At 48.5% G+C, this 16,674-nt stretch overlaps 1 protein-coding gene across 4 annotated transcripts in view; it reads right to left on the bottom strand.

The window, feature by feature from the left end:
• LOC140394299 (NEDD8-conjugating enzyme UBE2F-like) overlaps window positions 1-16,674 on the bottom strand; it is a 571,886-nt gene that overhangs the window by 32,918 nt on the left and 522,294 nt on the right. For all 4 annotated transcript variants that reach the window (XM_072481459.1, XM_072481467.1, XM_072481484.1 and 1 more), the window contains 2 exons: window positions 11,561-11,631; window positions 2,463-2,520 (listed from right to left, as the gene is read on the bottom strand). In XM_072481459.1, the coding sequence (XP_072337560.1) occupies window positions 2,463-2,520; window positions 11,561-11,631 (129 nt within the window). The remainder of the gene's footprint in view (window positions 1-2,462; window positions 2,521-11,560; window positions 11,632-16,674) is intronic.

Below are 16,674 nucleotides of genomic sequence, written 5' to 3'. Positions count from 1 at the left end.
AAAGGAACAGCTTTTAAAAGGTAGAAATATTTTGTAATGAACCCATGAACTGCATATGTATGCGCCTGCTACAGAATGTAGTGCAAGTTATTCCAGGCACTGTATCATATATCACAGCAGATGTTTCAAACTGTTTGGCCCACTTGGTATGGGTCGTTTAACATGTAGAATAATTGCAACTTGTTAAGCCTCTGCTCCATGACAATTTGAAAAATAAGTGAACAGCCCATGTGCTCTGCATCTGGCATGTGAGATCTCCCAGAACAGCAAGGATTACACCAGTCTGTCGGCTCAGAACTGATCATAATATTCAGAAACAGCAACAGAATAATGTGACATTCAACGTCAAGCAATGTTTGAGACGGCGCACACAAGAGTTTGCCCATGATAACAGTGGACAAACCCCAAATGTGTTTAACCACCTACAGGGTGTATATAGCTCTCCTTTACGTGGAATCTGACATCATAGAATCCCTACAGTGCAGATGGAGGCCATTCGGCCCATCGGGTCTGCACCGAACTTCGAATGAGCACTCTACCCATGTCCACTCCCCTTCCATCCCGCCCTATCCTCGTCATCCCGTAACCGAACTTGCACATCCCTGGGCATTAAGGGGCAACTTATTATGGGCAATCCACCTCACTCACACATCTTTGGATTGTGGGAGGAAACCCACGCAGACACGGGAAGAAAGTGCAAACTCCAGAAAGACAGTGGCCCAAGGCCAGAATTGAACCTGGGTCCCTGGCACTGTGAGGCAGCAGTGATAACCACTATGCCACCGTGCTGCTCATGTCTTTGAATGAAGTTGCCAATGTGGCAGTGTGTCGAAGAGGACTCCAGAGGTAATGGTTCAGGAGCAAGCAGAGCATCCATTGCGAGAGACAGTCCAGCTGTGGCTGGATGGGTAGAAGTTGAACCAAGTGATGAAATTCCACTGAGTCAAATAAAAGATAAGAGGCACTGCAAGAGCTTGATTGAGCAGGATGAGGGGGGATAATTTACCATCATAACAGACACAGAGAATGTCATTTGTGACTTTTATTAAGCTGTTTCAGTGAGGTGGAATGATCCTGGATATGCAGAAAAGAAAGGCACAGATTGGGAGGCAACAAATTATTTGATGACATTGGAGATGGGAGTATCAGTCCCAAAGGGTAGAGCTGTTAAGGATGTTTTATTTTGAAGCAGCAGCACAGGGCCCCGAGAGGGACCCACATACAATGTTAGTCAGCTTAGCAGGTGGCGGCAGTGGGTTAGTGGTAATTGGATCAAGGTTGTCAGTAGTGGGTCTCATGGACAAGGTGAGCTCAGAGGAGGCATGATAGGAACTGGGGAACTAGAGTAATACAGAGCTAGGGCAAGGTTGGGAAGGGGACAGCTCACTTAGCAGGTAACGGGCAGAGGGCTGCTGAATGGATGGTCTCACCATGAAGATTGTTTCAACTTACATAGGTTTTTCACAAAGACAGATAAGGCATTTAGAATCACCCTGGAGACAGGTTCACATTCTAATCGAGCATAGTTTTCAATCAATACCTTCATCAGGAGTTTTTGCTGAATTGGCAACCCAGGAGCCACAAGGTTCTATATTACAAGGTTTGTCACTGCATTTGCAATGGTAACTCTGTGATGGCGACCCTTAAAAGTAGATAGCTGAAGAAGGCTGTCTATGGGTGTTAGAGGCAATGAGGGAATGGGAAGATGAGACGATAGTGATATAGTCCCTCCTTACTTTATTCCATTCACTGTATGATATTCATGATCCAAAGTATCCAATTGTATATTTTGTTCACCTGCCTAACCTCAATCATGTACATTTCTAGCTGCATCCACTCTTTTACTGACTTATTTCAGTTTCATCAATCAAATGCAAAGTCTGCAGTTGATTTCTTTATGGAGTCAGTGATTCTCGGTGACCCCACTCAACCTCATCTGCCAGTCTGACCTCTTGCTCAGTCTCTATCCATGGTTCTTGCGGCTTTTAGTTTAGTTAGACCTATTTCTCGTGTAATGCAGCCAGGTCTTCTTTCATCCTTCGATTCATTTGTTAGGCAAGATGATTCTGTCTAATCTAAGCTGACTATTGCTACACAGGTTCTAGTTCAGAATAGAACAAATTCCAATGTTATTTCCACTGATGTGACATCACAAGGCTGGTTTATCATTGGGTCAGAGATGCTGTCCTCTCTCAGAATAGGGACTGAGCTTTCGGTTTGCAGTCCTGTGCAGGGAAGTGATAGTACTACTGCAAATATTCCTCACAGTCTGCTTCAAATTCCTAGGATATACACAACCTGAGCTGGTGACACCATGTTCACTGGAGATTCTACAGACACTGCATGGCACCCATTGCTATTCTGCATTCCTGAATACTCAGAATATATTCTACTGAAAATTCATAGGGCGGGAAGAGGAATGGAGAGGGTAAGGTCGTTTTTGTTTTTTCAAAGGAAATTACCTTTAGCGTTCTAGTTGGAGCCCAGCCTGTGCCATCGATGGAGTGTTCCCTCAGCAAGCTGTAAACACAAAAGGAAAATTTCAGCAGCCAGGACGTTAATGGTGTTTTGCCCGGAGGAGATGCCAACGCCAAAACCCCTGAAAATGAATGACTGTATTGAGGTTTTGCCATGAAACAACTGGCTACACTTCCCAATGGTTAAACTCCCGTTTCCAAATGATTCAAACACAAAAAAAGCAGCCTCAATGCATCTTTTAAACTTGTTACCGGATAATTTGTCTTGTTTTATTTTCACTATCAAATGCTCGTGGAGGTTCTGCCAAAATAGCAAAAAGGTGTTTGGAATTGTTACTTACATCAGAAGCAACACTTGACAGTTTTAACATGTGCACAGTCAGACTGCAGACACCCAGAGCATGTCTGACCTGCACACATTTGGACCGCACGTAGCCAGACTGCCTTCAAAATGCATGAAGCCAGATTGTGCATACCCAGAGTCGCTTTGGCCTGCATTCAGCTAGAGCCGTGCTCATGACACGTGAACCAATATCGTGACAATCTTGGTTGAGGTGATTTTTAATTACATATATCCTGGCTCTGCCCATTCAACAGTAATCAAATTACCAAAATCCTAAACATATACGTTAAAAAATGCATTTGATTTGAACTAAGACTTTCCACAGCTCTTTCCATCACAAACTTCTGGTTCTCTACCACACACAGTGAATGCACGTGGTCCCAGATTAAGTTCTCTCCTAATTCTCCTCCCTGTTCAGGGAAAACCAGTTTACAGAAGTATATCTTCATCTCTCACAATTCACAACATATAATCTGATTTATTGATAACCCTATTTGGATGCAACATCAAACTGAGGTCATGTCTGCCCTCTTAGGAGAATGTAAATGATCCCAGCTTTACTTCAGAGAAGAGCAGGAATGTTCTCCCAAGTATCTGGCACACCATTTATTCCTCAACCAACATCATTAAAACTGTTCAATTGGTTATTTATCTCGTTTCTGCATGCAAGTTTGCTGTGGGCAAATTGGTTGTCCTATTTCTCAGATGACAAAAGCGACATAGGAATAGAAGGACATATGCCTTAGGAGGTGTAGTAGGCCATTTGGCACCTCACGCCTGTTTTACCATTCAATAAGATTATGGCCGATCAGATTATAGTCTCAACTCCACTTTCCTAACTGCCCCACTAACCCTCGATTCCCATGTAGATCAAAACTCTGTCTAACTCAGCCTTTAATCTATTCAGTGGCCCAGCCCCCACTGCTCTCTGGGGAAGTGAATTCCAAAGACTAACGACCCTCAAAAATAAATTTTTCTCATCTCCAGATTGAATCAGACCCACCCCCCACTTATTTTAAAATGTGCCCCCTAGTTCTAGATTTCCCCAAGAGGCCAAAAATACCTCAGTATCAACCCTGTCAGGCCCCCCTCAGATTATTGTACAGTTTAACTCACTATTCTAAACACCAATGAGTACAGGCCCAAGTTGTGTGCCTGATGAGGGAAAAATATTATATTGGAATTAGTTTTTAAAACTTTAATTATCCACTGAGTGCTGAAGGGGTTAAAACTCTCCTGTATCAATTACACATATAAGCTGTTTAGCTCAAGTTGTTAGCTATAGGAAACCAGCCCAAGGACACATATTGCTGGTGATGGGGCCCCAGGAAAGACAAGATGGCCATTATCAAGGATGACAATGAACATTGTAGGACCTTTTCACCATTTGTACTGGTGCCATGTTGTCTGGGAAGAGAGACGCAATCATACAGAATTGTTCATTGCGGTAAAATATTTACCTTGGAAAACAGGCATAATAAGTTAGAGGAGTCAGACAAACAGTTGTTTGATAACCACAGGATTGATAACAGAAATCGGTGATAAGTATTAGAGGACGGCATGTACATCTTTGTGTTGATTGGATATTACAATTAAGTAGACATGCTTGTATTATGATTGGTTAATTGTTTTCATATACGATGCATGATGTAGACCTAATCGATAGTCATGATTGGACATCGATAACTAGTAACAAATGATTGGTATAAGCTAATTTATCATAATCAAAGTTTGAGTATAACTGTCGGTGTAACCAGGGCTCTCTGGCGTGCCAGCTTGGAACGTCATTAGCCAGCTATAGCTGTAATAATGACCTTGTTTAGAACTCCAAGAGTCTTTGTCTGGTCTCTCGTGAGTGTGAGGGTGAATAGCTGTATAATTTCCCCTCAATGGCAACCTTCCCTCGTACTACCCTTCAAAAGGCACTTCTTTTTAAAAAAAAAAAATATTTATTCAAAGTTTCCAACAAATTTTCAACAAAACCACCCCCTCCAACAAGAAAAAAGAAATAAAAACACAACAATCAGAAATTATACATTGGATTTCCCCATATACAATAACCCCCCCATATAACATTAAAAGCACAAATAGGGAAAAACTCTCACCTTCACCGAAACCCCCACCCCTGGGCTGCTGCTGACCTCCTCCTAACGCTCCGCGAGATAGTCTAGGAACGGTTGCCACCGTCTGGAGAACCCCTGCACAGACCCTCGCAAGGCAGACTTTATCCTCTCCAGCTTGATGAATCCTGCCATGTCATTGATCCAAGCTTCCACACTAGGGGGCTTCGCATCTTTCCATAGTAGCAAAATCCTCCACCGGGCTACCAGGGACGCAAAGGCCAGAATACCGGCCTCTTTCGCCTCCTGCACTCCCGGCTTGTCCGATACTCCAAATAATGTCAATCCGCAGCTCGGCTTGACCCGGGCGTTCACCACCTTGGACATAGTCCTCGCAAAACCCCTCCAAAACCCATCCAGCGCCGGGCATGACCAGAACATATGGACGTGATTTGCCGGGCTCTCCGAGCACCTCCCACATCTGTCCTCCACCCCAAAGAACCTACCCAACCTCGCCCCTGTCATATGCGCTCTGTGAGTAACTTTGAACTGTCCTCCCACTTGCTCTTTAACTCCTCCACCGAGGCCTCCTCCTCTTCCTCCAGCTCCTGGTAAATTACCGAAACCTTGCCTTCTCCAACCCATACACCCAAAATCACCCTGTCCTGAATCCCACGTGCCGGAAGCAGCGGGAATTCCCTCACCTGCCGCCTCACAAACGCCCTCACTTGAAACTGAAAGCGTTTCCCGGGGGTAGCCCAAACTTCTCCTCCAGCGCCCCTAGGCTCGCAAACTTCCCATCGATGAACAGGTTCCCCATTCTTCTAATCCCTGCCCGATGCCAGCTCTGAAAACCCCCCATCCATCCTTCCCAGGACGAACTGATGATTCTCCCGAATCGGTGACCAAACCGAGGATCCCACCTCGCCCCTGTGTCACTTCCACTGCCCCCAGATCTTCAGCGTCGCCACCACCACCGGACTCGTGGTGTACCTTGTCGGTGAGAGCGGTAGCCGTGCCGTCACCAGTGCCCTCAGGCTCGTGCCCACACAGGACGCCATCTCTAACCTCTTCCACGCCGCCCCCTCTCCCTCCATTACCCACTTATGGATCATCGCCACATTGGCAGCCCAATAATAGCCACACAAATTCGGCAGCGTCAGCCCCCCCTGTCCCTGCTACGCTCCAGAAACACCCTCTTCACCCTCGGGGTCTTATTCGCCCACACAAATCCCATGATGCTCCTGCTTACCCGTTTGAAAAAGGCCTTGGGGATCAAAATGGGAAGGCATTGGAACACAAAGAGGAACCTCGGGAGGACTGTCATTTTGACCGACTGCACCCTACCCGCGAGTGAGAGTGGCAGCATATCCCATCTTTTAAACTCCTCCTCCATCTGCTCTACCAACCACGTCAAATTGAGCTTGTGCAGGGCCCCCCAGCTCCTAGCTACTTGGATCCCTAGGTACCGAAAGCTCCTTTCCGCCCTCTTCAGCGGTAGCTCATCTATCACCCTTCCCTGGTCCCCTGAATGCGCCACAAAGAGCTCACTCTTCCCTACGTTGGGTTTATACCCTGAAAAGTCCCCACACTCCCCAAGGATCCGCATGACCTCCGCCATCCCCTCCACTGGATCCGCAACATACAACAACAGGTCATCGGCATACAACGACACCCGGTGTTCCTCTCCCCACCGGACCAATCCCCTCCATTTCCTGGACTCCCTCAGCGCCATGGCCAGCGGCTCAATTGCCAGTGAAAACAACAAGGGGGATAAGGGGCATCCCTGCCTCGTCCCCCGGTACAGCCGAAAGTACTCCGACCTCCGCCGGTTCGTAGCCACACTCGCCACCGGGGCTCTATATAGCAGCCTACCCTTCACAAATCCCGTCTGGTCCTCATGAATTACCCCCGGGACACAGTCCTCAAATCTCGTAGCCAGCACCTTCGCCAGCAACTTAGCGTCAACATTGAGGAGCGAGATCGGTCTATACGACCCACATTGCAATGGATCCTTGTCCCGCTTCAAGATCAAAGAAATCAGCGCCCTGGACATTGTCAGGGACAATGTCCCCCCCTCCCTCGCCTTATTAAAAGTCCTCACTAGCAACGGTCCCAGCCAGTCCACGTATTTCCTGTAAAATTCAACCGGGAACCCATCCGGCCCCGGGGCCTTCCCCGCCTGCATGCTCCCCAATCCTTTAACCAGCTCCTCCAGCCCAATCGGTGTCCCCAAACCAGCCTCCTCTTCCTCCTCCACCCTCGGGAACCTCAGCAGATCCAGGAATCGTCGCATCCCCATCTCCCCCGCTGGGGGCTCAGACCTGTACAGATCCCCATAGAAGTCCCTAAATACCTCGTTTATTCTCACCGCACTCCGCACCGTATTCCCCCCTCTATCCTTGACTCCACCTATCTCCCTCGCTGTCTCCCTCTTACGAAGGTGATGTGCCAGCATCCGACTCGCCTTCTCTCCATACTCATACGCCACCCCCTGCGCTTTCCTCCACTGTGCCTCTGCTTTCCCCGTGGTCAACAGGTCGAATTCCGTCTGGAGGTTCCGTCGCTCCCGAAGTAGCCCCTCCTCGGGGGCCTCTGCATACCTCCTGTCCACCCTTAAAATCTCTCCCACTAACCTCTCCCTCCCCTCTCTCTTCTCCCTGTGGGCCCTAATGGAGATTAGCTCTCCCCTGACCACCACCTGCAATGCCTCCCAAACTACCCCCATCTGCACCTCCCCATTGTCGTTGGCCTCCAAGTATCTTTCAATACACCCCCACACCCCCCTCATCCGCCAACAGTCCCACATCGAGGCGCCACAGCGGGCGCTGGTCCCTCTCCTCCCCCAACTCCAGCTCCACCCAATGCGGGACGTGGTCCGAGATGGCTATGGCCGAATATTCCGTTCCCTCCACTTTCGGGATTAGCGCCCTACTCAAAATGAAAAAGTCTATCCGGGAGTAGGCTCTATGGACGTGGGAAAAGAAGGAAAATTCCCTGGCCAGAACGGTCCAGTGCTGGGTCCAGCACCGTGCTGAAGTCAAGCTTCATTATCAAGCTTCCTACCTCCAGATTTGGAATCCGACCCAGCATGCGTTTCATAAATCCGGCATCATCCCAATTCGGGGCATATACGTTAACCAGTACCACCTGCACCCCCTGCAACCTACCGCTCACCATCACACATCGGCCTCCATTGTCCACTACAATATTCAGTGCCTCGAACGACACCCGCTTCCCCACCAGTATTGCAACTGTTCTTCGCATCCAGTCCTGAATGAAAGACCTGCCCTACCCATCCCTTTCTCAGCCTAATCTGATCTGCCACCTTCAGATGTGTCGCCCGGAGCATAACCACGTCTGCCTTCAGTGCGCGAACATCCGGGCCCTCTTGACCGGCCCGTTCAGGCCCCTCACATTCCAAGTTATCAGCCGGGTGGGGGGGCAACCCCCCCCCCCCCCCACCCACCACCCCCCCCCCCCCCCCACCCCCCCACCCCCAACTACTGAATTTGTCCACAAGAGTTCAAATGATCTTAATTGGTATAGATTTCTTACTGAGTCCAATTATTTAGATGGGGACATTTAGGGGACACAGGCTTTCGTGATCTGATGTCTATACATGTATGTGTAAAGGGAACATTTATGCCTACCACATGGAGGTCTAAAAATCAATTCTAAAAATTGGCGCAGTGGTTAGCACTTCTGCCTCATGGCACTGAGGTCTCAGGTTCGATCCCGGCTCTGCGTCACTGTCCGTGTGGAGTTTGCCCATTCTTCATGTGTTTGCGTGGGTTTTCCCCCACAACCCAAAGTTGTGCAGGGTAGGTGGATTGGCCATATCTTTTTATTAAAACAGTAAAAAATATATACAAGGCCAAACGGTACAAACACAAATTTTTTTGAGAAACAGCGTGCCTTCCCCTCAGTACCAACGTACGGGGCAGTGGGTGGGGGGGCAATGCACCTGGTCTCGCCTCTGTACCAACAGAAGGGAAAGGAAGGGGTTGCAGTGGGGAGAGAGGGGAAAGGAGGGTATGGGGAGGGAGGGAGTCGGGGTGTTGGTGGAGGCCCAATAGGACACTGCCTGAAACATCTTCGGAGGCAGAAAAAAATAACTTTCAATTAAGATATGCCAGATTCCGGGAATCCCCCAGAGCGGGTGAAGGGCATCAGGCACAAGTGAGCCCTGCTAAATTGCCTCTTAATTGGAAAATAAAATTGGTACTCTAAATTTATTAAAGAGTGCTGAAAACCTGCCTGCTTACTTTGAACACTTACCAGAGGAAGAATAGCAATGCATTGTTTTTATTTCAAAAGAAGTCTTTTCTGTCCATAATATGAGAAACTTGAGACATTAACTATCTTCCTTTTAAGAAACCCTGGTGTTCAAACTAGTGACAATGAATCGATCTCACATCATTTCACAATTGTCAGCATCAGAACCAATTCTTCCCAAGGACTGCTACCACACCTCTGGAAGGATATAACGGGCTGGATTTTACACGACACCGTGTTCTCACCCCTCTCACCCTGTCCCAATACCCGACCACCCCACCGGCTAAAAGGTTTGCCTACGAATCAGACAGCTGGCTGCCCCGCAGCAATTTAAAGCTGGGAGCCTTAATTGCTTTAAGGCGAAACTTCCATTCTTCTCTCAGGAGGAAATCTCTCCTTAGAGAGATGCCAGCCAATCCCAGCAGCATCACCAGGAGTGGTGGTCGCTGTTAGGACTACAGGCCGTTCCACCACGCCAAAGAGTCTGGGTCAGTCCAGAGTCAGGGGTCTCGGTATGGTTCAAGAGACAGGGGGAAGGGTGTTGACTTTGGGCGGGGTGAGAGAGCCTCCGATTGGCCCAGGTAAGGAGATCTCCTCTCAACCAACACCAGCCTGTGTAGTTACAATGCTTCCTACATTGTGCTTTCTCACACCATGAGTAAAATATCTCTGGCAATAAGGTGGGATGAGGCCCTTCGTTACCATAGAATTTCTAGTGCAGAGGAGGCCATTGGCCCACAGACCTTGAACCCTACCTAGGCCCGCACCGACTCTGAAAGCATGGTAGCACAAGTGTGGCTTCACAGCGCCAGAGTCCCAGATTTGATTCCCTGCTGGGTCACTGTCTGTGCGGAGTATGCACGTTCTCCCCGTATCTGCATGGGTTTCCTCCGGGTGCTCCGGATTCCTCCCACAGTCCAAAGACGTGCAGATTAGATGGATTGGCCATGCTAAACTGCCCTTAGTGTCCAAAAAGGTTAGAAGGGGTTATTGGGTTATGGGGATAGGGTGGAAGTGAGGGCTTAAGTGTGTCGATGGGCAGACTCGATGGGCCGAATGGCCTCCTTCTGCACTGTATGTTCGATGAACCCTACTTAGGCCCACTTGCTCGTCCTATCCCTGTCGCCCCATAACCTGCACATATTTGGTCACTAAGCGGCAATTTAGCATGGCTAATTGACCTAACCTGCACATCTTTGGACTATTAATTGGCCACCTAAGGTCTTCAATAGGCCTAAGGATGGACAAGTTGTCCAACGCCTCCCTGAGCCAATCAAAATTTCAGACCGATTGATGCAGGTGGGTAAGTGATGTTTGTCCCTTCCCCAGCAGGGAGAGGGTAAAATCCAGCCCATTGGCTTTGGAGGGAGTAGTGTAGATTTACTAGAATGATAACTGGTCTCCAAAGTTTATATTACAAGAAGAGATTACACAAACTGCAGTTGTATTCCATGGAATTCAGAAGATTAAGCGGTAATTTATTTGAAGTTTAAGAAATCATGGGAACAGATAGATTCTCCCAATCTACCCTATCTCTACTAGTGGGGGAATCTGATACTAGGGGACACAGCCCAAAATTACGAGCTAGGTCTTTCAAGAATGAAAACCAAAAGTGTTGGAAATACTCAGCAGGTCTGACAGCATCTGTGGAGAGAGCAACAGAATTAACGCTTCATTTGAATATCCCTTCTTCAGAGAGGTCTACGTCCACCCAGGGACGATGTAATCAGATCAGGCTTATCAATTTTTTCAGAACACGGTGAACCAGCATGGAAGCAAGTAATCCTTGATCCTGAGGGACTGCCCAAGAAGGAGAAGATCTATTCCTGCTTTCCTATGTAATTGGAATATACAAATAAACACCCACTGCTTTTCGGAAGATGAATCATTAAATCAGATTGAGTTCAGGAACAACCCTGGATCATTCGACTGATGTCTGGAATTTCTGAATTTAACATTTCTAAGCTCGGAATACATTTCTGTCCTATGGAAATATTGAGTGCACTTATGCGTTTGATTATATTGTCCTTTTCCTTAAGAGACTAAGGGATTGTAAGAGTGCTGCCAAATGCAGATCATTCAATGGCCTGTACATCTTTCGTGTTTAAAGTTTTATGAGTTTGAAGCCATACAGGAGATCAGATTCTGTCAAAGCTTTCCAGCAGTTGGAATCTCAGGAGTCAGGCATCTGACCCCAATGACGAGTGGATTAGTCAAAAGGCTCGCACGTACTGCCAGGTCTGAATTTGCAAGCTCCAGTTACTGCCATGGAAACCAGGGAGTCAGCTCAAATATGGTCAGTGCCCAAGCGCCACTTCGTGTGTACCTCTTCATTAAAAAATATGTGCATAAAATCCATAAACCAGTTGTAACTGAACAAAATCTGAGAACAAATGCAATACCTTAAACAGATTTCTCCCGTCTCGGTGATATTGGGGTGCCAAATTCTGGTCAAACATTTCACCTTGGGAGGCTGCAGAGAAAGAACACAAGGTAGATTTCAAGTTCCAAGTTGTGATGATATGGATGATAACTGGTTACCATGACCGTGAGCAAAATGGGAGTTGTGTGAGATACATTTGCAAAGTCATTCAGAGGAAAGCCTCGGTTCAGCAACAACACTTTCAAATCACAACTCCCCAAACGGAGATGTGGTTTGACTGACGCAAGAGAAGAGACAAGCCGAAAATAATGCTTCAGATCCACAAAAACCAAGCAGAAAAAAATCAACTCAACATCATGTGTTTCCCAACATATTCAGAGGCATTTTGCGAAACAACCAATGAATTGCAGTTTCAGGTGTAGAAACTTCTTGGCCTACACTTGCATGCCAGATACTGTATATAAAATAACCGGCCAACTGGGGAAATGATGAAGGTGTACCAATTTCATTGATACCCATATGGCTCTGATAGTAGTTGCAGGCTTGCTATGTTGCTTTATCCATGGTGTGAACCTCCACTATCCAAACCCCACACGTCCCACCTAGACACAAGGAAAGGTCCGTTGTCAAACTAAGAGGGAAGGATCACAGTTATAGTAAGATACAGTGTGTGTGAGAGAGAGAATGAGGCTGGGGGTTGGACGAGGTACCTTGTGTGTGTGTGAGAGAGGTGGGGGTTGAATGGGGTACAATGTTTTTGTGAGAGGTGGGGAGTTGAATGGGGTACAGTATGTGTATGTGTGTGTGTGTGTGTGTGTGTGTGTGAGGGTGGGGAGTTGGATGGAATACAGTGTGTGAGAGAGGGTGAGGTAGGGAGTTGGATGGGGTACAATGTGTGTGTGTGAGGGTGGGGAGTTGGATGGGGTACAGTGTGTGTAGCAGAGGGCAGCAGAGCGGAGTCGCTGATTGGCTGTTGCGGGGAAAATTTGCATCAGTGCATTGCGGTCACTGTATCCAGAAGGTGGTTTGTGGAGGAACTGTTGTCAAGTGACAGTTAAACCCCAAACACTTCTTAAGTGTTTCCCTCCCTACCTCCTCCTCTAACCAAAAAAGAAACAATCACTGTAAGGATCCCAGCCGAGTAAAGATCAAGAGGGAGACTTGAGGGCAGGTAGAAGTAGAAAGAAGTTGAACTGTGACGTCACAGCCAGCAGGTAAGTTATTGGCTGGTGACTGGTAAGTAGTTTTTCTTTTCCCTGAGGTTTGTTGATAAGGTAGGGTTTTTCCATTTCTATTTTTTAAAATCGTGTGATTGGTAACAATGTTTCTTTTTCTCCCCCCCTTTTTCATTTATCTATTATTTGATATTATAGTTGGACTAAGTTAAGCTGAAGATTAAAAATGGCAGGAGATCTCAGGCCCGTGTTATGCTCCTCTTGCTCAATGTGGCAGCTCATAGACATGGCTTATGTCCCTGGCTCCTTCACGTGCGGGAAGTGTGTCCAGCTGCAGCTCTTGTTAGACCGCTTGATGGCTCTGGAGCTGCGGGTGGACTCACTTTGGAGCATCCGCGATGTTGAGGAGGTCATGGACAGCACGTTTAGCGAATTGGCCACACCACAGATTAGGATTGCTGAGGGAGAAAGGGAATGGGTGATCAAAAGGCAGAGAAAAAGCAGGAAGGCAGTGCAGGTGATCCCCTGCGGTATCTCCCACCAAAACAGATATACCGTTTTGGATACTGTTGGGGGGAGATGGCTCACCAGGGGAAGGCAGCAGAAGCCAGGTTAATGGCACCGTGGCTGGCTCTGCTGTACAGAAGGGCGGGAAATAGAGTGGAAGGGCTATAGTCATAGGGGATTCAATTGTAAGGGGAGTAGATAGGCGGTTCTGTGGTTGAAAACGAGACTCCGAATGGTATTTTGCCTCCCAGGTGCACGGGTCAGGGATGTCTCAGATCGGTTGCAGAACATTCTGAAGGGGGAGGGTGAACAGCCAGTTGTCGTGGTGCATATAGGCACCAAAGATACAGGTATAAAATGGGATGAGGTCCTACAAGCAGAATTTAGGGAGTTAGGAGCCAAGTTGAAAAGTCGGACCTCAGAGGTAGTAATCTCAGGATTGCTACCAGTGCCACGTGGTAGTCAGAGTAGAAATGAAAGAATAGGCAGGATGAATGTGTGGCTTGAGAGATGGTGCAGGAGGGAGGGGTTCAGATTTTTGGGACATTGGGACCGGTTCTGGGGCAGGTGGGACTACTACAAATTGGACGGTCTACACCTGGGCCGGACTGGAACCAATGTCCTTGGGGGTACTGTTGCTAACGCTGTTGGGGAGGGTTTAAACTAATGTGGCAGGGGAATGGGAACCAAATGTGAAGATTACTGGACAGTAAGGAGGTAGTAACTAAAACCTGTAAGGAACTGGATCATGAAGTCAGCGTGACTAAGGGGAAGAGTAGGCAGGGAGCAGATGATAAACGCAAAGGGACTGGTGGTCTGAGGTGCATTTGTTTTAATGCAAGAAGTGTAGTAGGTAAGGCAGATGAACTTAGGGCTTGAATTAGTACCTGGGAGTATGATGTTATTGCTATTACTGAGACTTGGTTGAGGGAAGGGCATGATTGGCAACTAAATATCCCAGGATATCGATGCTTCAGGTGGGATAGTGAGGGAGGTAAAAGGGGTGGAGGAGTTGCATTACTGGTCAAAGAGGATATCACAGCTGTGCTGAAGGAGGGCACTATGGAGGACTCGAGCAGTGAGGCGATATGGGCAGAGCTCAGAAATAGGAAGGGTGCGGTACCAATGTTGGGGCTGTTCTACAGACCTCCCAACAGCGAGCGTGAGATAGAGGTACAAATATGTAAACAGATTATGGAAAGATGTAGGAACAATAGGGTGGTGGTGATAGGAGATTGTAATTTTCCCAACATTGACTGGGATACATTTAGTGTCAGAGGTTTAGATGGAGCAGAATTTGTAAGGAGCATCCAGGAGGGTTTTCTAGAGCAGTATGTAAATAGTCCAACTCGGGAAGGGGCCATACTGGGCCTGATGTTGGGGAATGAGCCCGGCCAGGTGGTTGAAGTTTCAGTCGGGGATTACTTTGGGAATAGTGATCACAATTCCGTAAGTTTTAGAATACTCATGGACAAAGACAAGAGTGGTCCTAAAGGAAGAGTGCTAAATTGGGGAAGGCCAACCATACCAAAATCCGGCAGGAGCTGGGAAATGTGGATTGGGAGCAGCTGTTTGAAGGTAAATCCACATTTGATATGTGGGAGTTTAAGGGAGATATGCGTGGAAAGTTCTTTACGCAGAGAGTGGTGGGTGCCTGGAATGCATTGCCGGTGGAGGTTGTAGAGACGGGCACGATAGCGTCATTTAAGATGTATCTAGACAGATACATGAATGGGCAGGGAGCAGAGGGAAACAGATCCTTAGAAAATAGGCAACAGTTTTAAATAGAGGAAAAGGATCGGCGCAGGCTTGGAGGGCCGAAGGGCCTGTTCCTGTGCTGTAATTTTTCTTTGTTCTTTGTGTGAGTGTGAGGGTGGGGGGTTGGATGGGGTACAGTATGTGTGAGGGTGGGGAGTTGGATGGGGTACAGTGTGTGTGTGAGGGTGGGGAGTTGGATGGGGTACAGTGTGTGTGAGGGTGGGGGGGTTGGATGGGGTACAGTGTGTGTGTGAGGGTGGGGAGTTGGATGGGGTACAGTGTGTGTGTGAGGGCGGGGAGTTGGATGGGGTACAGTGTGTGTGTGTGTGAGGGTGAGGCGTTGGATGGGGTACAGTGTGTGTGTGAGGGTGGGGAGTTGGATGGGGTACAGTGTGTGTGTGAGGGTGGGGGGGTTGGATGGGCTACAGTGTGTGTGTGAGGGTGGGGAGTTGGATGGGGTACAGTGCGTGTGTGAGGGTGAGGAGTTGGATGGGGTACAGTGTGTGTGTGAGGATGGGGAGTTGGATGGGGTACAGTGTGTGTGTGAGGGTGGGGGGGGTTGGATGGGGTACAGTGTGTGTGTGAGGGTGGGGGGGGGTTGGATGGGGTACAGTGTGTGTGCGTGAGGGCGGGGAGTTGGATGGGGTACAGTGTGTGTGTGAGGGCGGGGAGTTGGATGGGGTACAGTGTATGTGAGGGTGAGGAGTTAGATGGGGTACAGTGTGTGTGTGAGGGTGAGGAGTTGGATGGGGTACAGTGTGTGTGTGAGGGTGGGGAGTTGGATGGGGTACAGTGTGTGTGTGAGGGTGGGGGGTTGGATGGGGTACAGTGTGTGTGTGAGGGTGGGGAGTTGGATGGGGTACAGTGTGTGTGTGAGGGTGGGGAGTTGGATGGGGTACAGTGTGTGTGTGAGGGTGAGGAGTTGGATGGGGTACAGTGTGTGTGTGAGGGTGGGGAGTTGGATGGGGTACAGTGTGTGTGTGAGGGTCGGGAGTTGGATGGGGTACTGTGTGTGTACTCCCCACCCTCACACACACTGTACCCCATCCAACCCCCCCCCCACCCTCACACACACACTGTACCCCATCCAACTCCCCACCCTCACACACACACTGTACCCCATCCAACTCCTCACCCTCACACACACACTGTACCCCATCCAACTCCTCACCCTCACACACACACTGTACCCCATCCAACTCCTCACCCTCACATACACTGTACCCCATCCATATCCCCGCCCTCACACGCACACTGTACCCCATCCAACTCCTCACCCTCACACACACACACTGTACCCCATCCAACTCCCCACCCTCACCCTTGGATGGGGTACAGTGTGTGTGTGAGGGTGGGGAGTTGGATGGGGTACAGTGTGTGTGAGAGGGTGGGGAGTAGGCTGGGGTACAGTGTGTGTGTGAGGGTGAGGAGTTGGATGGGGTACAGTGTGTGTGTGAGGGTGGGGAGTTAGATGGGGTACAGTGTGTGTGTGAGGGTGGGGAGTTGGATGGGGTACAGTGTGTGTGAGGGTGAGGAGTAGGATGGGGTACAGTGTGTGTGTGAGGGTGGGGAGTTGGATGGGGTACAGTGTCTATCTGATGGGATGAGGATTTGTGGGGAAACTGAGGATTCTAACACACTATGACTGCAGGGTGACATATGCTGACAAAATAATAAAGCTGTTACGCTGTGA

The sequence above is a fragment of the Scyliorhinus torazame genome, chromosome 2 (genome assembly GCF_047496885.1).
Source record: "Scyliorhinus torazame isolate Kashiwa2021f chromosome 2, sScyTor2.1, whole genome shotgun sequence".
NCBI lineage: Eukaryota > Metazoa > Chordata > Chondrichthyes > Carcharhiniformes > Scyliorhinidae > Scyliorhinus > Scyliorhinus torazame.
The sequence above is the reverse complement of the archived record's forward strand: the minus strand, read 5'-3'. Positions and strand labels throughout refer to the sequence as shown.